The sequence below is a fragment of the Polypterus senegalus genome, chromosome 12 (genome assembly GCF_016835505.1).
Source record: "Polypterus senegalus isolate Bchr_013 chromosome 12, ASM1683550v1, whole genome shotgun sequence".
Taxonomy (NCBI): Eukaryota; Metazoa; Chordata; class Cladistia; order Polypteriformes; family Polypteridae; genus Polypterus; species Polypterus senegalus.
In genome coordinates this window covers 82,010,425-82,034,179 of record NC_053165.1, presented here as the reverse complement: position 1 = coordinate 82,034,179, position 23,755 = coordinate 82,010,425, and the positions used below count along the sequence as shown (strand labels likewise).

The following is a 23,755-nucleotide window of genomic DNA, read 5'->3' as shown; positions in this document are numbered from 1 at the left end:
TCTTTGGTGATCTGTCGGAGCTTCACACTGTAACAGAGCTTTTGGTGTAGTCATTAGATTCTTAATTTTCCTGGTTTAGACTCTCTGCTTCATTTCCTAATTGAGTTGTTCCACTTCTTGGCCGTTTTTCCGATGGGCAGTTTTCAGCTTCAGGTGTAACACCTTCTCTCAACTCACTGTAATATGGCCACACTGCAGCCTGACTTTTCTCTTCCTCTCATTTTTTTCTCCATAGTATCCAGAGATGCTGTTTGAAGAAGACACAGAGCTGTGTGCCGACCTGTGCCTGCGGCTCCTGCGCCACTGTAGTAGCAGTGTAGGATCAGTCCGTGGCCATGCCAGCGCCTCCCTGTACCTGCTGATGAGGCAAAACTTTGAGATTGGCAACGTAAGGAAAGCTTTGTAACGCGGTTAGAAGACCAAAACCAAGACTTGGTATCAACAACAAAAATCAAGAGTTACATTAATTAACATTATACAGTAAAAACCACATGAGTTAAATTCTATATGTGTACAAACCTTTAGAAATTCAAAATACACACAGAATTGTATGCATACAACAAAGGGGCACAGACAAAGTAAAGAACCCGTCCAGTTTGACTCTGGATGAAAATGATAGTGGTCAACAATAAGGGGCAGGTGGCACAGGGGCATGACAAAAATGGCTGTTAAAGGTGGAATGAGAGACGAGGTACAATTTGAGACCAAGACATTACACTTGGACCATGTCGGAGTGCGGCTTTAACAAGTGCATTTCAATTGAAATGCATTGTAGCAGTTGTCCACTTGCCATCCATCCCATCCCATCCCATCCCAATCCCCTTTGTTTTTTCTCTCTTCCACAGAACTTTGCACGGGTTAAAATGCAGGTGACCATGTCACTTTCCTCTTTGGTGGGGACGTCGCAAAACTTCAACGAGGAGTACCTGCGGCGTTCTCTCAAGACCATACTGACATACGCTGAGGAGGATCTGGATCTACGAGACTCTACCTTCCCAGAGCAGGTGTGTTTGCTTGCTTCACTTTTACTGCATTTTGCATCAGCTCTCCTCTTGTGGACCCACACTGCATGTTACCTAGAAAGCATCTCCCCACGCCTTTGTGAAAGGAAGGTGGGAATTTTACTACATGAGCCATATGGCCGGGTCTGGATTAAGACACCCCAGTGTCTCTCCCCAGCAATTTCATTTGCTGCCTCTTCCATCTCGGATTACAGTAGATGCACTCTCGAAACTGAACTAGCAAATAACACACATAATCACTGGCATGACTGATGCCATACTTGCACCTGATACACCCCAGCAATGTAAGGGGAATACCTGAAGATCTGTCTGATGCCAGGCCTGCATGTCTTGCATCCTTGTAGCTTGTTTGGTATCAAGTTGGATCACAGAGCATTCATGAAGTTTGAAAGTTGTTGAGTTTCTCATTCATAAAATATATGTATGTGCCAAGCCTGCATGTGGCACATGGCTGAAACTGGTTTAGTACCAAGTCTGCTGTACGTGGCACAGTTTTGGTATGAATTGCATTCCTAAAGCTGGTCTTTATCTGGATCATACTTTAAGCTTCTTCAATCCAGTCCTACCCAGCCTCCTGCCACTCACCTGTCCAGTTCTGCCCCACCTGTCTGTCACCTGCCTTTTATTATACCTTCTTGTAAACCTAGTGATGGGCACTCATTGATTTATAACACCATAAAATATTTTAAATTAATTTTGTTGAGGAATTTCAACAATTTTAAGATTCAGGCTTTACAAGAGGTCAAAGGCTTAATTATGTGGCCCCAAACGTCCAGAGACCCCAATGTATTTTGCACTTTGAATATAATATTCATCATAGGGATTCAGATATAATAAAAATGAAGAGATTAAAGGGACTGCACAACGATGATGACATGAATGACACATTTTCCTATATTAGCTAAGGGAACATCAATCACCCGCCCCAAAAACCCACCCACCCAAAAAAAAGTGCCTGCCATCTTGTGCTGTGCCAGTATAGCCCACCGGCCTATATCCACTAGACAGAGCATTCCCAACCCATTATCATGGACAGCTTAACTGGGATCTCCTTGGCTGCCTTCAGTCCCCCTTCTGCTTTTCCTTTCAGGTACAGGATTTGGTCTTCAACTTGCACATGATCCTGACGGATACGGTCAAAATGAAGGAGCACCAGGAGGACCCTGAGATGCTGATTGACCTGATGTACAGGTGAGACATCTCCTGGTAACTCTTAATAAAAACTTACAGTACTTTGATTTATTAACTTATACAAACCTTTGAAATGCTTGACTGGTTTAAACATCACATTATGCACAGTGAAAAGTTCTACAACTACCGAATAAACAATTTATAATGGTGTGGTGTGAAGAAGCATATAATATTATCATTCCCAAATATGTATTAGGATTCACTGCCATTTAAAACAGAGTGTCTATAAACTAACAACCTGTTACGTTTTATGTTACATTTGGTGATGATTTGTTAATCAAACTTGTTATAAAGCCTTGTCTGTTTCTTTGCTTCTCATACCTTGACTGTTTGTAATTGAAGAAGAATCCTGCAAGTGAGTGCAGTCTAACAATGGCCACTTGCCTGCAGAGTTGAGCTGCTCATATGCATTTGCCAGCACTGGTCCCCACGACTGTTTAGTCTGAGCAGAGGAGACTGTGTGGGGACCTTTTCCTGTTCCTCAAAATCTTCATAGGCATTGATAACGTAGATCAGCAGAATTCTTTTAACTTAATGGTGAATCAAGTAGTCAAGGACAACAGTGGAAATTGTATGGAAATGCATTTACGACTGAAGGCAGGAGGCACTTATTTACTGCCTCCAGCAGGGGGGGCTCGCTTCTTGTGATTGTGCTGTTCATAGAAATGCAGGACATATCTGAACCTGTATATATACACTCCTTAAGTAACATTGACAGGTGCACAAAAAGATTATATGTGTGTATATATATTTATATACAGTAAAACCTGCTTATAGTGACCACTCAAGGGACCAACCTAAAATGGTCACCTTAGGCAGGTGGTCTCCTTAACCATAGAAGGACATATCGAAGGAAAAATCAAGACTCTACGGAATAAAAAATTCGAAGGGAAGCATGAAAACATTATTTATTACTAACAAACAAGGAAAAACAAAAAAAGTAATAATATTGAAGAAAAATTGGGAATTTTCCATTTATACAGTGAAAAATTTTGAAAAAACCATATTGAACAAATCTTATGTAGTATGAATACAATATGTAAGTGACTGGTAGTAATAATAATTATTAAAAACATGAAATATTAGCTGTCAAATATTTCAATTTTAATTCTTTTTTTAAAATAAAGTAAAACATTCAAACAATATTTAAAAAAGAAAAAATGCACAAGTCAAAATCAAATTGTAGAAACCTCTGATGACACTGTCCAGGAAAAACATGGCTCTGGTGTGCCACATTCTAGGAAGTTCATCCCTTCTGGAAGCTTTAACAAGGGACCAAATTCTTCTGTTTTCCCAAATTATTTTTTTTAATCTGGTCACTATAGCCAAGATGATTTTCTTCCTAGGGATCAAGGATGTGGTCAGTGGTCACAATAGGCAGGTGGTCACTTTATACAAACATTTTGCTTTATATAACACCCAGTTTTTGAAGGGATCTAGAAAAAGTGGTTACCTTGACAGGTTGGTCATATATATATCATAATTAGGTAATTGGCATAAATAAATGCCTCAACAAAGAGCAAAAAGGATAGACTTTGTACCCCACCCAGAGGAGGGACCCTGGCTGAGATCATGGCAAATCAAACTGAATGTAGAACCCTAATTGGACCATCTCACAATGTAAAGTGTCAGGTGGTCTAGACGGGTACATATTTAAGTGGTCCTCTCACAACATGTACTTTATGTAGGATCGCCAAAGGCTACCAGAGCTCGCCAGACCTCCGACTGACATGGCTGCATAACATGGCAGGGAAACATTCAGACCGGGGAAACCATGCAGAAGCAGCACAGTGCCTAGTGCACTCGGCAGCCCTAGTGGCCGAGTACCTCAACATGCTGGAGGACTGTCGCTATCTGCCGGTGGGCTGTGTAACCTTCCAGGTAAAACCCAGCAGCATCTCCAGTATAATCCTAGAATATTCCAAAGGCCCCTACATTAACTTAGAAATGTGGGTCACGCGAGGGTGCATCTTGCTGTCCTTCATTCTCTCTTTCTTTGTTATGCAACACAGAGTATCTCTTCAAACGTCTTGGAAGAATCGGCGGTCTCTGATGACATTCTATCACCAGATGAGGAGGGGATCTGTGCTGGGAAATATTTCACAGAGTCTGGGCTTATTGGGCTTTTGGAGCAGGCAGCTGCTTCCTTCACTATGGTGAGCGTACACTGCAGGGTTATCGGTGAGTGAGGGAGCATATGAGGGAGATTGTACTGGTATTCAGTACCAAGCCATCAAAGCAGAAAATCGGGAGATAATAAATTGATTAAAGCAGGAATAACACAAAGGGAGAGTAATGTACTAAAGGAATTCCAGCTAGGATTGGTGAATAGACCAGTGATGATAGGCCGGGAAGGGGCGGCAGCAGATGTATGGACTTATGGTAGTGGGGTCAGGTAAAGCGACGGATAAATGGGAAAGATGCTAGTGTGAAGAAATAAAACTATGGTAGGGAAGAACTGAGCAGTGGAAGAGTTTACCCAGCACTGAGAAACATGAATGGAGCAATGGCAGTAGAACTAAGGTGAGGGCTTGTACCAGTCGGAATGGGACTCAGTTTATTTTCATTGAAACAGTTCTATAACCAACTAAAGATAAATCAACAACCAAGGGAGCAACCATGGTATTAATCATTGAACATTAAAATGCTTAAACAAGAGACGTAAAAATCAAAGCACTAGGAGACCCATTCTTAGACTGGGGAGCTGAAGCAATGCCATGTCAAAGAGATGAAGCAACTGCCAGTCTTAAATCTCCCTCAGGTGACTGCACTTGTGATTGCCACAACACCAGTGGAAAATGGACTGGAGGTCTCACTCTCTTAGTAATTAAAATAAACCAGCAATACAAGGAATCTGCAAGTCAGCAAAGCCAAAAAAGGAGAAACGGTGGGCTTGGGGATGGGGCCAACATCCATAAATGCAGCTTTATTATTATTTTTTATTATTATTATTATTATTATTATTATTATTATTAAACTTGCCACTCCCTGGTGTCTCCTTTCAAATGCTCTGAGGTTTGTCTGTACCATTGAATCAATTCCCATTGTTCCCCATACTTTCCTCTACCTGTTTGTAGGGGTCCATGTACGAGGCCGTCAACGAAGTCTACAAGCTGTTGATTCCCATTCACGAGGCCAACCGGGACTTCAAGAAGCTGAGCGTGTTGCACGGCAAGCTGCAGGATGCCTTCAACAAAATTAATAACCAGGTAATAAGCTCTCTGCGGCCCCAAAGGCTGATACTTCATACATGTTGGGGTCTTCAGTCTTTATGGTGGGCTGATAAGTGGATTTGGATTGATAAATGCTATTTTGTGAACCATTAAACAAAACTTTTTACCCATCCCTTTAAAAATAAAAACATGCACCATTTTATTTATAAAGTTCAGATTGTGAATCTGTATTAACAGTCTGGCTTCTTGCAGTATGTCTTTCTTAATCTTGCTTTGTTATTTCAGAACAGATTCAATGAGAACAAGGGGTCAGTTTTTTCACGTCATGTTGCTGCACCACAAATCAATGGCCTCTTTAGAAATTCGAAATATCTTCCTTTGAAAGCTCCCCTGCAAGCAAACCCATTCCCCCCCATCCATGTCTAAGTGCTAATTGTCAGACCCCTTTTAGCGGGGACACTTGATGAATTGGCAATCAGCCTCCTAGAGCTCAGCTGCATCTGTAGTTACGATTAAGTTATTTTAATGTTCAACTCATGTTTCATGTGGGGTCTCCATTATTTTGTCTACCCCAACATGCACACTTTAGATCTGAAAATGGAAGAAAATTTATGGCGATGCTTCATGCCAAGGGTTTGCAACCATTTCTTACTAAGGTTGCCTCTCAGGTTTATCAGTTTTCTGAGTGAGCTGCCCAATAGAAATCCTCAGTAAGTTTCCTTTAAAAGTTCATGGAATGTTAAGCTTACCCATAAAACAGAACATGCAGTCGATTCAGAAACATTTTAGATCCTCTCACTTTCAGCTCACTGTATTGTGTTGTATTTACTTTTAAATGGATACATTTGCCATTTTTGCCCATCAGTCTATACTTAATGACCTACAGTGAGTAAGTGAAAACGAGTTTTCAGAAAGGCTTGCAAATTTATTAAAAAAATCAAAATTTCAAATCTCCTATTTATATTATTATTAAGCTCCTTTGCTGTGGCATTCCACATTGTGCTTAGGTGGTCCTATTTGCTTCAGTTCTCCTCGTGATGTGACTAGAACTTTAATTAGAGTCCTCTTGTGGCCAACTGAATTGATTGGACATCATTTAGAAAGGCATAGGTGTACCTGAGTATAGAAGGTGCCAGTGGTCACTCTAGCAAGAGTTTCACAAGGTCTCTGCTGAAGTGGCAGAACCCGTCAGAAGGACAACCATCTCAGCAGCACTCCTTCAATCAGGCGTGTTTGGTGGACTGGTAGATGGAAGCCACGTTTGAGTAAAAGGCACATGACAGTTGAAAGGACTCAGAGATCTTGATGAAAAAGACTCCCAGGTCTTACTGTATGAGACAAAAGCACTGTGTCTGGTGAAGACCAAGCAGTGCCTATCACCTGCCATTACCAGCCCTACAGTGTAATGTGATGGCGGTGCAGGGTCAGGCAGACTGGACAGAACTGAGGCCAAATACAGAGAGGTCCTAAAAGAAAATCTGCTCCAGAGTGCATGTCACTTGAGACTGCGGTGACTGTCCAGTGTCCTGAAGCATACAGCCATGATAACCCTGGAGTGGCTTCAGGACAAGTCTCTGAGTGGCCCAGACATACTGTACATCTCCATAGAACATGTATGGAGAGACCTGAAAATGGCAGGTCCCATTCATTCTAACAGAACTTGAGAGGATCTGCCAGGAAGAATAGGATTAACTACCCAAATGCTGGTGTTCAAAACTTGTAGAGACTTACCAGGAAGACTTAAAGTTAGAACAATGGGGCTTCTAAGAGTCTGAATACTTTTTATGAATGAGATTTCAGGTTTTGATTTAAAAAAAAAAAAAAAAAAAAAATTTGCAGATCTTTCTGAAAACATGTCCTCACTTTGTCATTATGGGTTAGGTTAGGATTAATGGAGGATGAACCCCAATATGGGGCAAAAAACGCGCTGGTACACTAAATGGGATATTAAATTAAATGTTTAACAATTTTCCACACAAGACATAGAGATTCCCAATTAATAAATAAATAAATTAATCTATTCATTTACATAAAATACTTAACTGATATTTAATAAGTACCTTTAAAAAAAGTAACTATTTAAAAGCTATCATATAAAAAAGTTTAATATTAAGCTTCAGTAATAGTTTTAACTTTAGGCTTCATCAAATATCCCAAGAATCTATGTAAATTCTTTCTTAAACAATTATAACTTACTAACTTACAAATTCTTGCCCTGTATAGACTTAACATCAGGGAAGTTCTCCAAATATCTATTTAATATTAGGGTTATAATAATCAATTTAAGATTAGGCATAAAATAGGGAAACAGTATTAAAAACTATGATAGCCAATTAACTGCTAACTTAACATCAGAGACTTCTTAAATTGATTTTAAGGTTAGAATTTGAGTGAGGGGGTGGGCCGTCTAAGTTACCTTAGATAATGGTGTTACCGGATGAAATTCAAAATAAGGAACCACTTCAACAAAAAGATCAAACGCCTGTTGTTCAGATAATCTAACATACTTTTCTAACTCCTCACATTGTGGAAAAGATGAAAAATATAATATTGGCTCAAGTAAATCTATCAATTCCTTAATCCTCTCTTGATATTTCTCATCCTTTAAATCAGGAGGTGGCAAAAATGTAATAAATGCTGCTGGAAATGTTTTCTGAATTAGTTTAATAAAATCCTGCACTATCCATTCTTGTAATTTCTCAGACCTTACAATATCAACTAATCCTATAAAAAATACCACCTCCTTAACATGTATCTGAGGTGCAAATTTTTTAAAAACCTTAATGAAAGATGGGCAAAAATGGCAAGTGTATCCAATTAAAATTAAAACAACCCCACAATGAAGCCTGCTGAAAGTGACAGGGTCTCAGTACTTTCTGAATCATCTTCAACGACGACAGGAAATCATTAGAAATGACATGTGGTGCGACACCAGCCTTAGCTGTACGTCAGGCCACAGGGTTAGGAATTGATGCAGAAATCCAAGGAATTCCAAACTGGGCACAAACTTTTCCTTTGAATGTTTTTGGTGCACACGACCTACCAATGTCTTTAATATGTTTCAAAAATGAGCTTTGACGACATACTGGTTAATGCTGGCACCTCACTGCTTGTAGGACTCAGGTTTTATTATTGGTTTTGGCCTTTTTTTTTTTTTTTTTGGTGGGTGTTTCGCTTTTCCATTTTTGGTATTCTGGCACTCGGCTGTTTGATTGATTTGAGATGCATGCACGGACTGCTGTGTGAAAAAAGGTAGGGTCCTTTCTTACCTCTGACGCTGTAAAGGGATAAGTGGGTCCATAAAATGGCTCAATTACTTAATGTTCCTCTGGTCCACCTCCACCATAAAACGCACTACTGGCTGTGGCTGACCGTCTTTATGTTTCATTTTGTAAGCCTTGTTCTAAGTTGACTAATTCTGCCTCTCCCACTGAAGATTGCTAAAAGTCTAAAAAGTGCTGCTTATCCAGAAGGCCTCCTTCTCATCTCTGTTTAATTTCTGGATGTGTCTCAGACGATTCTCCAAACTCAACACCTCTTCTAAATGTCTTTCTCTTTTTTTTTTTTTTCCTTTCTTTCCTCTGGTCTTTTTTACCCCCCAACCCTTATCCGTTCGCAGAGCTCAGGCTGGGAGGTAGGCGCCCCGATGTTTGACTTTGTTGCCTTGTCTTGTCTCCTGCTCTTCCTGCCTGCTACCAACCGCCTGCATGTGCTGCTGTTGCTGCTTCCTCACAGGGATCTCATTCTTGACTTGCTCAGTTTCATTCTCTGTCAATCGCATGAGCCCGCTCGCTCGCCCGCCCGCCCGCCTTCTGCTGTGTTGTGTTCAGCTGGATTGCCTGCCCGCTTGCCTGCCTTTTTAAAATTTCTTTAACCTCTTAACTTTAAAAGTTCCATTCAAGTTTGTCTGGGATGCTGTCTCACCAGAGGTAAGGATGAGGTGATGGCTGACAGCTGGGCTTGAGATATTTAAAATAGAAAGAGGAGTTAAAAAAAAAATATCATGCAAAATAGAGGAGAGAGGGGCATATACTGGGGTCCCTGGATACTCTGGGGAGGAAATAAAGAAAGGATAAATACTCCTGGGGTCTCTCTTCACCCAGAGAAGTAGAACCAGTACTGGGGCTCTCCTCCTCTGACATGGTAGGGCTAGTGCTGGGGCTCTCTTTCTCTCCCCCTCAGAATGGGTGGGGCTAGTTCTGGGGCACTATGAAGAGGCAGTTCTACTAAGCATAAATCACTTCATCCTGCCTTTGGTTGTTCATTCTCTTTTTGGAAACTTCATCCTTAGTCTGTTCCTCATCCCTCACCCTTTCATAATTTCTGCCATGTGAACTCCATTTTAGTTTAGTTTTTTAAACGTTTAATTTCTTTTGTAGATGAATTGGTGTAAACAAAAAAAAAATTGTCTTATATAGTGCCTTCTGCAACAAGCACGATAATGAAGATGCTTTACAATGCAACCTAAACTGCCTGACAAAACACTCCATGCTCTGGAGATTTTGCCCCGACTTCTTGGAGCTGCACTTCCAGCCACTTGTCAGTCAGTCATACTTTATATAGCGTGTTTTACAGAATGTTCACATGTTTATCCATCCATCCATCCATCCATTTTCCAACCCGCTGAATCCGAACACCCGGGCTGGGTGCCAACCCACCGCAGATGTTCACATTTTTATGTGAAAACAATGAAAGTCCCATACAGAGTGTAGTGCCTCTGTTGGCTACTGGGCTTACTGAACTCCCTCATCTTTTGTGATCTATTGGGCAAGACACCCATACCTGCCTGTGAGCTGCAGGACCCTCGTGCCACTGGAAAACGCACCCCCATTCAGTCTTTGGGAATTTCTTGTATTGCTGTCTTAGAGCCTTGTGCCACATTTATGCATACATTTTATTGCTTCTGGGCAGAAGGTCAACCTGTTCCTGCACCCTTAATCTCCTTTACTTCTGCCACATATTGGACTGTCTTCCACAACCCTCTAAATTCCTACCTCCCCTGTTCCTAGAGAACAATGTCTGTGGATGGCCAGCATGAGATCACATCAGGGGGCAGTTGTGGCACTTTAGCTTGTGTAAAATGGAGCCTCTAGTGCCATTTACGTGCCCTGTGCCCAAATTCACCAACTAACATGCTAAGAGGCTGTCAGGTTTAAAACTCCTGTTCTCCAGCCATTAAACTAATTCCCGCATTTCCTATCTCCATTGTTCCCCTATCATCAAACACTACAACACAGCATTTATTTTTGAAACGCATTTATCATGTGAGCATGGCCAGCATCTTGAATTGTTGTGGCATTGCATCAACTGTGCCAAAATTTCATAGATGTATAGCAGAAAATCATATAAATCATTTATCAATATGATTCTTGAGAATATTTTCTCTTGTAGGGAGAACAATAGTTTGCCTGGTGGCAACATCATTACTAGTCCTGTCCAGAAATGGAGCCGATTAAATTCTAAATGTATGAAGTCCTCATAACAGGTTCTTAGCACTAGGGAGGGCTTACCTTTAAAAACCACCATAGTAAAAGAGATTAGATGGCAGAAGTTTTTTTTAATCAACCTCTCTTATATATAGTGCCTTTCATAATGCATTGTAAACCATCCAGAGCAGTGTAGGTGCCCTCTACAGCTGACAAAGGTTGTCAGTGGCCGATGTAGAGTCATAACAGTAACAGAACATCATTTTGTGATACTGTTGTATTCGGTAGGATCACGTAAAGAAATAGCCAGGACGATTTTTCTAGAGTATAAAAAAATTGCTGAATAATCCCTTATCCTTCATTAAATTACATTCTGCTCCAAATGTATAAAGTCCTTAAAACGCCCTCTCTGACCTCTGCTATTCTTTCAAAATTTTCTGTCTTGCAGTTTATGTAGGCAGTTCTGTGATGCTCTGTTTGGCTTCTGCTGACTTGCTGTTTATTTTGTCTTTCTCTTTGCTGTGTCTCATCGACCTGTACATGAACCCACTCCTCCTGCCTCGTCCCAAATGGGGTAAGTCACAGTTTGTCTCCTATTACTGGGTGGTCTTACAGTGCAAAGCGTATGCAGTTTGTTTTTGTGTCATAGTTAAGACATGCAAACACCTCCTGGTTTTCTTTCATTTAATGTAAGTGATTCTTTATTCTACAGAGGTCACTCATTTAAACCTGGAAGCATTTACTGTAGGCATAAAATTAAAGCGTGTACAGAGCAAATAAATTCACTGGCATTTTTTGTTGTTGATGGAAAGAGCAGAATCCCGACAGACAGGATGGGCCCCATGGCTGTCCCTAGCTGTCGGTGGATGTCTAGTCCCCATTTTCACGTTGCTTTCCTCCTATCGCCATCCCACAGCTTTCACAGAGGATGTTTGGCACTTATTTCCGAGTTGGCTTCTATGGCTGCAAATTTGGAGATCTGGATGAACAGGAGTTTGTCTACAAGGAGCCATCAATCACTAAGCTAGCAGAGATTTCCCATCGCTTGGAGGTATAGCACTTGTAACTGATTTTTAATAAATTTGCAAACCTTTCTGAAAAGATGTTTTCACTTTGTCATTAGTGGTTATTGAGTGTAGATTGATGAGCAAAAATAGCAAATTTATCAATTCAAAATGAAATCGACAACACAGGGAAATGTGCAGAAAGTGAAGAGTACCGAAGACTTTCTGAATCCACTGGTGGGCACACACTGGTAGTTAATGTGGCCTATGCTGGCCCTATGGAAGGGGGAAAGGCGTTCGGCTGCTTTTGGTGACCGTATGGGTGGTCCTTGCTTTCCTAAGGGACAAAGTGACATGTCAGAAGTTGCGTGGGAGGATGGGGGCTGTGCTGGACCGTTGAAGTGTGTCACTACTTCACAAAATTGTGGTTTCTTTTTTAATACTTCAGGAGTTTTATGCTGAGCGCTTTGGTGATGAGATGATTGAAATTATAAAGGATTCCAACCCTGTGGACAAAGCCAAGTTGGACCCAAACAAGGTAAGGTGATCGATCATCTGGTGGAGGATTGGGTTATGATTATTATTTTTCATATATTTTCGTATGCTTTGTCCTGAATGAATTCTGGCTAACTGTATGTCTCTTTTGGAGTTTTGAAACTCGTGGGTTTCGATTCCAAAGTCAGATTCCATATGTTCATGCATTTTTGAGGAACTTCTCGTTTTTTGCGTTTAGCCACATGACCATTTTGTTTTACATTGGGTGCCACCAGTCCTGATGATGCGGGTGCTGGTCTTGAGGGGTGTGACCTCGACTCCGTGGGTCAAGTGGTAAGAGATTAAAAGGTGGCATCGATGGTCTTGTTGTATCAAGGTTTGCAGCTAGCAAATCCGTCTTCTTTTGTGACTTCCAAGACCTCTATGTTTGATTTTCCAGTTCTTGAATCTTTAGTTCTTGACCCACACCTTTTGATTTTTCTTCTTGTTTTAGCTTTGTTGATGGGTCCTGCTGACTCTGTTTTTTTGACTTTGTTTTCTGTCCTGGTCCTTTTCATTAAAAATATCCCATCTCTCTTCAAGTCAGTACAGAAGGGGATTGAGTGTTCTTTCTGAACACATAGCTACTTGTCTGCCTTATTTTTGTCTCCAGTGCCTACTGGGATAGTGAACATGACATTATCCAAGGGAACATTGGTGAAAAGGGTTTGAAATTGTCTGTCTGAATGGGTTAGCGGGAAGTAAGAGACAGAACTATGAATCATCATCATCAAAAACTGAAATCAAGTGTTATTGCTTTTATGGACTAAAAACAGTACAGCTTGAGTGGCACGTGTTACAAACAGGGCCATTGCTCTTCAAATTTGGTTCCATATAGCAAAAACTTCAATAATGCATAATACTAAGTTGAAAAATCAAAAAACAAAATTCAAACTGGCCAAAGAAAACTGTTCCCAGAATGCTGTGTGCCTCTCTTCTCTCTAGCCCTTCAGGAACAACAACAAAGAGATTCAATATTGGCATCATTTGAATTAAGAAGCAGGCACTGCAAGGTTTCAAATCAAGGCACTGATTGGGGAGTGGGGGGTGAGGCTACAGCAAAGATAATAATCAAAGAATAACAGCAAAAATAATGATAATCCATAAACTGTCATGACAAACGCAGCAAAATAAGACTGAAAGATCAACAAAGTAATAGACTGCAGCTCTGGCCTTTGAATGCATTGCTGATTTCATTGAAAGTATAATCCTCTCTCAGATGGACATAACTTTAAACTTGTGTTAAAACTCCACAGATGACGTCCTCGGTCATTCACCATTATTAACTTCACCCTTCACATTCGCTCCTCTCATGCTAACAAAGTTCTCCATAGTCGTCCTCCCTCTGGAAAAACTCTGACATTATGCATTGACTGGATGGTGATATTGCATTCTTTGCATACTCTGACTTAGATGCTGTAAACAGAAAGTTATGGGTACATTATCTAAATACTTTGATTTCAATTAGTTATGTGACTGTATTAGGCTGGCCATTTTAATTTGGGAACTTTAGTTTATATGTAAATCAGGCTCCAGTTTCCCCTGATCCTAACCATTGTGAAAGATCCGACTCAGCACACTTAAAAAGGTTTGGGGCAGCCACCAGTATATTATCCCTGGCTGCAATGGGTTGATTTGTTTGACAGAAGTGTCTTGGTTGGAGTCCAGACATGAACTGTTTGAGGTTTGGGAAGATGGCGGTTTTAAGTGAAAGACCAGAAGTAACGTAGGGGAACTGAAAATGCAGTCTGCCACCCGCTGGCCTGCCGTGGAATTACCTTGACTTGGTCCATACAATGTCCTCCTACTTGCACATGCATGACACCATTTTCACTACATGATAACCTCACTGACCCCCAAATGTAACTTCTGTTGTGGAACTGCTGGTGTAGACCTGTGCTGACTTACAGTGTGGTGGCTGTACAGTTGGATATTATTTTTAAGGCTGGTGGATCTAATAGGCCGCCACCATTTATAATGCTCATTTATACTGCTCAGTCATTTGTTTATTGCTATACGACAACGATTCAGTCATTTTACATAAATATAAAATGCAATAAACAAAGCTTGCCAGTACAGTCCAGCTGTGACCCGTTTTCTTAAATGCACATATTTCTTGTCTCTTGTGTCCGCTGGTTTCTACGTGCTATTCTAGCGGTGATGGCTCCACTCAAAGTCTCTTTCCACATCCTGCCCTGTAAATAATCTGCAGTCTGCGTGTTGTTAGTTTTCATTTTTGTCTAAGAGGTTGCACCCATCTAATGAGTTAATTTGTGTTAATTTTGCCTGTTCAGGACAGATATTGGGACACAGTCGTATCAGATTTGCAAAATGAATGTAAACAGTCAAACAAAAAAATCCGATATGAGCTGAAAATGAGAACAGAGTCACTTCACCTGCAGCCTCCATGAAGCCTTAACAGCACCTGTGGACCTAAAGCCAGCCCGCATGGACTTCATGTTTTAACCAGCACAACTTTTCTCTGGCATTGGTCCAACATGGAGGCTGCAGCTGCCCACATGCCCCCTATAGTGTGTGTTTGAATGCTGCTGGATTTGATTAACGATGGGCACCGACTTTATGTGGTAACAACTGTGTATGCCAGAGTGAACTCAGAGTAGTTTGTTTGAGTTACAACACAGCAGCGTGCTGGGCGATGACACAGACTGGTGTGTGTGCCAATGTCCTCATTTCCCCCACCTGCTTGTGAAAAGTGTGCCTCCATTCAAGGTGCAGTTTGATGAGGGTGGGGTCACCATCTATTTGTGTTTGTGTGGCATGGTGATGTTACGGGTAGTGCTGTCTCCTCGCATATTTAGCATCCCAAGTTTGAAATGCCATGCCTGGATGTTGACTATTTGGAGTGTGCTTGTTCTTCCCATTTCTGATTCCCAAAGAGAGGTCCACATTAAATGAACTTGTAATTCCAAATCTGAGGGAGCCTTGCGACAGGCTACCATCCTGTCCTGACTTGCTTTAAATTCTTCTGGCATAAACTCTGGCTCAATGTGAACCTGAATTGCTTTGAGAATGGTATGGTATCTAACGTGGGTATTAATGCTAACCCTCCTGTGAGCAAACCGTTCTGGCGTCCCTCTTCTCCCCAGGCATACATCCAAATCACTTATGTGGAGCCTTTCTTTGACACGTATGAGCTGAAGGACCGTGTCACGTACTTCGACAAGAATTACAACCTGCGCACATTCATGTTCTGCACACCCTTCACACTGGATGGCCGTGCGCACGGTGACCTCCATGAACAGTACAAGCGTAAGACCATCCTCACCACCTCACACGCCTTCCCTTACATCAAGACGCGCATCAACGTCACCCAGAAAGAGGAGGTGAGTAGAACTGGGAGCTTTGGGTCCCATTTTAAAGTTTTGAAATAGTCTTTTGTTGACCACACTGTGGTTCCTGGCCCATCACACTCATTATAATGATTAACATCAGACAGAATGGCATAGAAGCCCCATGACCATTGTTTTGAACCCCTCTTACCCTTACTTTTTTCTTGTAGATCATACTCATTCCTATTGAGGTGGCAATTGAGGACATGCAGAAGAAGACCCAGGAGCTGGCATTTGCCACACATCAGGACCCTGCCGATGCCAAGATGCTGCAAATGGTGCTGCAGGGCTGTGTGGGCACCACTGTCAACCAGGTATGCAGAGCAAGACATAAGTGCTAATCGTGTTCATTGAAAGGTGATATACATATGCAAAAAATTATCATTACTGAAAGAAGATTCAAAATGCTATGAGAATTAGAGGACCCCAGTGAGTCAATGAAAGGTGCTATATACACTGAGTAAATGTTCATCGTGTATTTAAAACACTAAGGGTCATTGCATCATCTCCATCACCTGTACAGAGTCCAGGGAAATTCTTACTTACCTTGAAACTTCTGTCTAACTCACCTATTTTATAGTGCCTTTCATATATTTTCTGTCTATCTGTTGTAAATAAGGAGATTCAACAGCACCAAAGTTTTGGGGCTCCAGATGGCTGAAAGTGGAAAAGAGAAAAAGAAAAATACAAGAATAATTCCCAATAGCAAAAAAAAGGGTGTTGTGGCGCCCTCTGGTGGGAAATCAAATAATTGCAAAACTGCCTGCACAGCTCCGACTCTCTGGCTCAAATGACTTTTAGATCTTAGGAGTTGCATCCTTTTATTTTTATTGGAAGGAAGAGGTGAGCCTTGGGGTAGAAGTGGTGCCAGCTTTGTTCTGGATGTTATTAATCCATTCTAGAGAGGAAAATGGAGACTGTGAATGAACAGTCTGCACAGAAGATTTATAAGTCCACTTTTGACATCTATCTATCTATCTATCTATCTCTCTATCTATCTATCTATCTATCTATCATATAGTACCTTTCATATCCATCTCTCAGTCAGTCTGTTATGGTATACATTGTCATTATTGTCATTGGTACTCACAAGTACTAACTGACAGGCCACACTTCTCCACTCTCAAGTGTTGTGATTATTTAACAGATCTCCCTGACCTCAAAAACAAAAGCCTTCAGCACACATTTGTCGTTTGAAGTAAGTTGCTTGAGGGTTTGCACCTGAGCATCCTTGTGCTGAAGTGTCACTGCCTGTAGCCACAAGTCCTCGCCACATGACAAGGGGATTGCGTTGCAGGACTGACATTGGCTAACTGTAAGATGCTACATAATGTAAAGTTTTAATGTCCAATGAGGAGCAGACAGGGTGAAGGTGGCCGTGGTGTGGTGGGGCAGTTAGTGTGCCCGGACACTTCAGACACTGGCCGGCTAGCTAGCAGTTTCAATTTGGGTGCTTCACTGAGTCAACTGTCTCTTGAACATGAGAGGTTTGACAATAAAGAGCAGACCATTTAGTTCATCAGGCTCTGTTGCTTCACTGATGTGAAGACTTCTGGGGTTTGAGGTGCGCTAAACTCGTATTTCTGTGTCTTATTATTTTTATTTTGACTATGAGGGTATTTTTGATTGTGTGATTATTTGTGTTGTCGGGTGCCTCCATTTTGTGCAATTTGTTTTGGCGTTAATGTGAACACTTATCAGATGGAAGCTGGCATCTGGCGGTAAACGCTATTTAAGATGGAACCACACTGTTGTCAGCATCTTAAGTTTCTGATTGCATTTTTAAAAGATGTTTTGCAGGTTGGTTATTAAAGATTATTTTAGGGAGATTGGCCTTGACTTTTGGTCTTTGATGACTCTGACTTTTTAGCCTTTTTTTTGTAATATTTTTTAAATTGATTTCCACCTTCTAGTCGGCCACTACATTGCTAACTTTGGCATGCCACAGTCACCAGGCAGAACATGTAGCAGTTAAAAAGTGAGACCTTGTGGGAAATGGCAGGAGGCACCCAGCATTCTTGACTTAATGTGACTCCTTTGGATTCCCACCACACTTTTGAGGGACACACCTGTAGGCTGTGGTTGGTCTTCTGTTGGCAAGGACTCATTATGAACGTTTTTTTTTTTTTATTTCCCTTCTCTACACAGGGCCCCCTTGAAGTTGCCCAAGTCTTCCTGGCCGATATCCCTGATGATCCAAAACTGTTTCGACACCATAACAAGCTGCGGCTGTGCTTCAAAGACTTCACCAAGAGGTGGGAGCCTCCTCCTGTTGGGCCACCGTGTAGTGCAGGGTGGGAGTCAATGGGAAAATTCTGAACTGATTCAATTAGACTCGCTTGATTTACGAGCCTGTTCATTGGTTTAATGATGGGGAGGCAAAGTGGCTGGTCAGGGAAATTCTCCACAGTTGGTAGCCTTGATGCCATACACTGCCTGGCTTTGCCAGCCCTCTGAAACCTCACAGGCATATCAGCCTTGTCTGTGGAGTGTAGCTAACATTATAAACCAAGTGGTGCCCCCTTGTGGGAGCTCCAAACCACTTTTGGACATGTTTGCTCTAATTAGCTGAGTTAATGAATTCAATGCAGAAGTTCAATTGTTCATGAAAAAGTTCATTTTCATCTTCAGAAGTTTTGCTGACTCTACTGAAGTCCGTCTTGTCTTTGCCTTCCGTCAGTTAATATGTGATGCACATGTTCTTGGGGCAAATGATGATGCTGCGTTTTATTTCATTTAGTCATTCAGGGTTAGCAGATGATCCAGATGTTGCCTTCATTAAATGGTAAATATTATCCTGTCCTTCAGCATAGTCAAAGATGCAGATGTGCATAATGGCCACACCAGTGTCACGTATTTGTAAATTTTATCTTGAGTTCACCATTAGCCATTTGAAGCAAAAATTCCATAAAGTCAGCTTTTCTGGATCTGCTCCAATGTTTGCGTTAACCACAAACTTGATAAGTCGAGGATTATTCTTCATACAGTCTTCTATAATTAATGCTCTGTTTGCATGTTGAACTTCTAAAGTCACCACCAAATATTACAATTTTCATAACGAAAGGTATGTCCATAGTTTGCCATTAAACATCTAGGCAAATACCAAACCTTCTGGAACAATGTGCTCTAGACAGATTGTTTTGCTGGCCGTAGAAACAGTAGACATGTTTCACAGCATTTTAGGAGAAGAACCTCATAACAGCTGTGAGGCTCGGTGGTGGAAGTGTTCTGTTTTGGGCTTTCCTTGCTGCCTCAGGGCCAAGGCAGCTTGCAGTCATCGAGTCAACTATGAATTCTGCTTGAGGATAATGTGAGGCCATCTGTCCAAAAGTTGAATTTGAAATGGACCTTTCACCAAGATGATGATCTGAAGCCCACTGGCAAATCAATGAAGGAATGGCTCAAAAAAGAAATGGAGGTTTATGGACTGGCAGAGTCAAAGCCCCGGTTTGAATCCCATTCAGATAACGTTAAGGGGATTTGAAACAGGCAGGGCATGCAAGAAAACCCACAAACATGTGGCAACTGAAGGACTTTTGCATGGCTGAATGTTCAAAAATGTAACTGCTGATGTCAGAGACCAGTGGGCAGTTTTGCAAAATGGCTACAAGGAGTCATTTCTTCTAATTGGGTAGTACCGGCATCTGAGGCCGAAGGTGCACTTATGCTTTCCCAGCAGGGCAGTACGTCCATTGATGTTTTTGTTGAGTAAATGATGGCACATATTTCCTTATGGTTTTATTTATTTTTCCCTTTATCGGTTGGTGCTGTTTGCATGAAGATCTACTGTTTTCCTCTTCACATATGTTGAAATAAATAAATAAAAAAAGGACCATTTCTATGGGGTGCACTTACTTTTTCACACAACTGTGTATAGATAATGGAAAACAATGAACAAAGAAGACAAATTAGGAAAATTTTAAATGTAAGGCTGGTGAGAAACCTGTCTTAGCCTTGGCAGACGCTAACTCTCTTGTGATGGTTGACCTTCTCAGGTGTGAAGACGCCCTCCGCAAGAACAAGACCCTGATTGGCCCCGACCAGAAAGAGTACCACCGAGAGCTGGAGCGCAACTACCACCGGCTCAAGGAGGCCTTGAACCCCCTCATCCACCGGAAGATTCCACAGCTTTACAAGCCGGTCGTCTCACCCACAAGCCAGAGGTACTGCCAAGGGGTATGGTGGGTTGGGGGGCTCTCAGGATCTCCCAGACTCCGTTATCCAAAGGGCACAGAGCTGTCAGCTGCAAGTGCTTGTTTTCTGTGGCAGCTCTTCTCCTTGTAGTGTATTTTGGAATGATCTAGAAGTGTTAAGGATATGACTGTTTTTTAATACACGTGACAGAATGGGCATCACACCCAGAGGCACACCGGTACTGTCCACCAGGGGGCTGCAGGGTTCATTTATTGCTCAAAAATAAGGCACATGAGAAAAAATAATAAAGAAAAACACTGTGGCCTTCCTGCGTCTGTCTTTACACAGTTAGGCAGGTTAAGTAGCTAAACCCCCAAGTGAGGTCCTGCCTTGCTTCCTGTCTTCCTCTGAGCTGCCTCTTCCTCCTCTCCCAATTCCAGTCTCTTTTAGCTGAGGAGAAAGAAGACCTTCTAGTGCCTATTAGCCCTTCAGGAAGCAGTTCCAAGTCAGCCCTCATGCAAAAACTACACTTCCCAAGAGGCTCTGCAGGGAGTTGAGACACCATAGACAAGAGCAGCTTCCTCTTCACTAGTGTCTTGAGGGATTCTCATTCTTTTGTAATGAACTCCAGTCAAGAGCAAGCTGACAGGGCATCCCTGCCAGGTTGTGATCTCTCATGACTTTTAGATTGTTGTCCTGCTCATCATCACTTGCCCACTTATACAGTAACATAAAGAGCTCCATGTAAAAATGAAGAGTCGCTCATGTGGACGGGCATCATCCTGCTGTGGGCCTAATACCACAGGGATAGGTTCTGGTCCCACCATGCCCTTGAATTGTGTAAGTGAGTCTGAGAATATTCTCTTATGACATATGCAGTAATTAATGGGCTTATACATTCCTTTCCCCCCCAAGCACCCCCAGCGCTTTTTCCAACTGAGAAATGTGCCCTCGGTCTTGTAGGTACAGAACCACTTCACACTCCACTGTAGACTCTGTCACATCCTGCAGCAAACATGACCACATCATCTTCAAAGGGTAGAGGTACAATCCTGAGGACACAATCCTGGACATTCTTCATCCTGAAAACAGTGGAGTGCCCTTTCCAGGATGGAGATGAAGTACAACCTCAAGTTTAAGTATCTCAGGGCCTTGTCCACAAGTGAGGGCAGAGTGGCATCAGCACTTGTGCAGACGTTCTATCAATCCGTCGTAGTGAAGACCGACCTGAACTGAATGACAAAGCTCTCGATTTGCTGATCAATCCACATTCCTGCCCTCGCCTATGGCCATTAGCTTTGGGTAGAGGCGGAAAAAACACGATCACAGATACAAGCTGCAGAAATGACCTTCCTTCACAGGGTGTCTGGGCTCAGCCTCAGCAAGAGGATGAGGAGCTCAAAGTAGAGCTGCTGGTCCTACACATCGAAAGGAGCCAGTTGAGGTGGTCTGGGTGCCTTATTAGGATACCCCCTGGACTGCTCCCTGTGGCGGGGTTTTGGCCATGTCTAGCCAGGAGGAGACCTCGGGTTGGAGGATGTGGCAGAGAAAAGGAATGTCTGAACATCTTTGCCCCCGTAACCCGGATTGGATAAGTAATAGAAAATGGATGGATGGTGGTCGGTCAAACGGAGTACAGTGAAATTCTTACTTATATGTGCCAATAACTGCGCTTTTAGTCGCAATCATGTGTTGATCTTTTGTTTTTTCATTCTCTTTTCATAGGAATTCCTTCAGTCGATCAAGCCTCCGAAAAGTTGAAGGTTGAAGATGCTCCGAATTTGTAAGCTGTGAAAAACGTTTGGATCATTTGGGCGCGGGGTTGAGACATCTTGGAAGTGCATATGGCATTTATTTCTTGGCCCTGAAGCAGAGATGGACCTGCCTTTGCTTTTATTAATCACTCAAAGCCCCCAACCCCCCCTCCACCACACCATACCCCTTCCCTGAGCCCCACCCCCATGGTTTGCGGGTGGCATTCTTCTTCCGAATTGACACGGAGGAAGGTGGACAAGGAGCTGCCTTCATGGCAGAAGGGTGGAATCTGCTCCTCATCTTTGCACTACGAACAATTGCTCTGTCCAAAGAAACCCACTGGAAAGCAGCTTGTAATACTGGGGGCTCGACTTGTGCGGGGGGGAGGGTCTTAGTCGGGTGGAGGGTGCCTAAGGAGACCTGGCCAACAGTGCCTTCATTTCATGTCACCTTTTAGCCTTCATTTCTGCTCTGGAGGAAGCTGGGATGGAAGATCAGATACTATAAGTGAAAGAGAAAACTGTCATTGGCGCAGAAGAAGTTAGACCTCTGAATAGACAGTGGAGCCCCCAAAGGCTCTCCTGAAGCCCTGTGCTCAATGGAGTTCTATCAGTCAGAAGTTTGACTTTCAAGTGTGTCATGAAATTTTGCCATCGTGCTGCAGACTGGAATACCACCAGTTCAGATCCTTCATTTATATTTCTAAGAATTTGAGGATTGGACAGGAAATCAGACCGGAATTCCACCTGTTAGAAGCTTGAGTCCCAGTGCATAATGGAAATCTGTCATCTCAGTGCTAACAGCAACTCTATTAGTCTGAAAACCTGATTACTAATAACAAATGGAAACTTCATTTCCAAACAAAACTGGAATTCTGTGAGACAAGGGATTGGATTCCTGATGCAGACTGGAATTCTGTCAGTCAGACGGAAGTCCTTATTTCCCAGTGTGTAACCTAATTGTGGCAGGTGAAGACTGGTAGACTGGATTTGAGTCTGATGGAAGATTGCACTGGGAACCAGAAAGGAATTCTGTCAATTAGGAAATTACATCTCACTGCAGCTTGAAATTCTGCCAGTTGGATGCTTAATTCCCATTGCAGCCTCGAATTCCACCAGTTGAATCTAAATATCAACTGGAATTTTGTCCACCAGAAGCAGGATTCCCTGCTCACTGGAATTCTATTAGCCAGAACCAAGATCACCACAGTAGACCGGAATTCTCAGTCACAAGCTTAATTCCATGTATACAATGGAGTTCTGCTGCCCCAGAGTAGACTGAAATTTCTCCAGTTCAAATGGAATTTTATGATTAAAAAGCTTCTTTCCCAGTGCTGACTGTAATTCTGCCAATTTGAAGATTGTGTATGGGCACCAGATTGGAATTCTGTCAGCCAGAAGCGCGCAGACTGGAATTCTTTGAGTTGAACACTTGATTGTCAATGCAGACTGGAATTCTTTTGGTTGGTGTTGTCATTCCCAATACTTCCTGGAATTCCTCCAGCTGGATGGTTAACAGCTCTCTGTGTTTCCAGTATCAGCCAGGTCTCCTCAAGTATGGATGGCTTGGTGCCCTCATGTCTGCTCCTGGCTGGAATTCTTCGAATTTGTTGCCCATTCTAAGTTCTCTTATGGAGTGACGCGTCCTGCAGTGACCGTGTAGTCTGGAATCCTTGTCGGGTGTAGTGTGATTCCCAGTACAGACTGCTTTTGCCCCCATGTCCTGACACAAGGGATCTGCTTTTCCTTCAGTTTTGTTTTCCATCACCGAATGAGGTACATCAGACCTAGACACCCAAAGGTGTCCCCACTTCTAGTTTGTCGCATCTAAATAGGACATCAGCCTCGTTCTGTTTCTTCTTTGGCGTTCTCCTTGTTATTTATTCCTAATTATTTCTGCAGCTGCATTGAGGTTTTTCAAATGCTGTGTACCAAGTGCACTTTTCCTTTACACCACTAAGTTGTGCTGTTGTGCAGAAATAAAAGTGGGAGAGTGGCGTTTGGCCAGCAGTGGCACGGCTCTAATGTGTCTGTGTGTTGGCATGTGAGTGCCAAGCCTCTCCATATCGGCTTGTATGGACGGGTGCTGCCCACGACTCGGATATCTGCAGTTTGGGGGGTGGGGGCTATCACTGCAACACTGGGCACAAGGCAGGAGCCAATCATT

General features: G+C 42.4%; 1 protein-coding gene across 4 annotated transcripts in view; it reads left to right on the top strand.

The window, feature by feature from the left end:
• LOC120541218 (dedicator of cytokinesis protein 7-like) overlaps positions 1-23,598 on the top strand; it is a 105,396-nt gene extending 81,798 nt beyond the window's left edge. For 3 of the 4 annotated variants that reach the window (XM_039772651.1, XM_039772650.1, XM_039772647.1), the window contains 14 exons: positions 236-388; positions 846-1,004; positions 2,113-2,213; positions 3,902-4,094; positions 4,226-4,369; positions 5,291-5,422; positions 9,006-9,020; positions 11,738-11,863; positions 12,265-12,354; positions 15,458-15,694; positions 15,871-16,014; positions 17,849-17,955; positions 19,696-19,863; positions 21,560-23,598. In XM_039772651.1, coding sequence (XP_039628585.1) covers positions 236-388; positions 846-1,004; positions 2,113-2,213; positions 3,902-4,094; positions 4,226-4,369; positions 5,291-5,422; positions 9,006-9,020; positions 11,738-11,863; positions 12,265-12,354; positions 15,458-15,694; positions 15,871-16,014; positions 17,849-17,955; positions 19,696-19,863; positions 21,560-21,602 — 1,812 coding nt within the window. In that variant the 3' untranslated portion in view covers positions 21,603-23,598. The remainder of the gene's footprint in view (positions 1-235; positions 389-845; positions 1,005-2,112; positions 2,214-3,901; positions 4,095-4,225; positions 4,370-5,290; positions 5,423-9,005; positions 9,021-11,737; positions 11,864-12,264; positions 12,355-15,457; positions 15,695-15,870; positions 16,015-17,848; positions 17,956-19,695; positions 19,864-21,559) is intronic. The other variant, XM_039772648.1, reaches the window with a different exon arrangement.
• Positions 23,599-23,755: the final 157 nt, after the last annotated feature.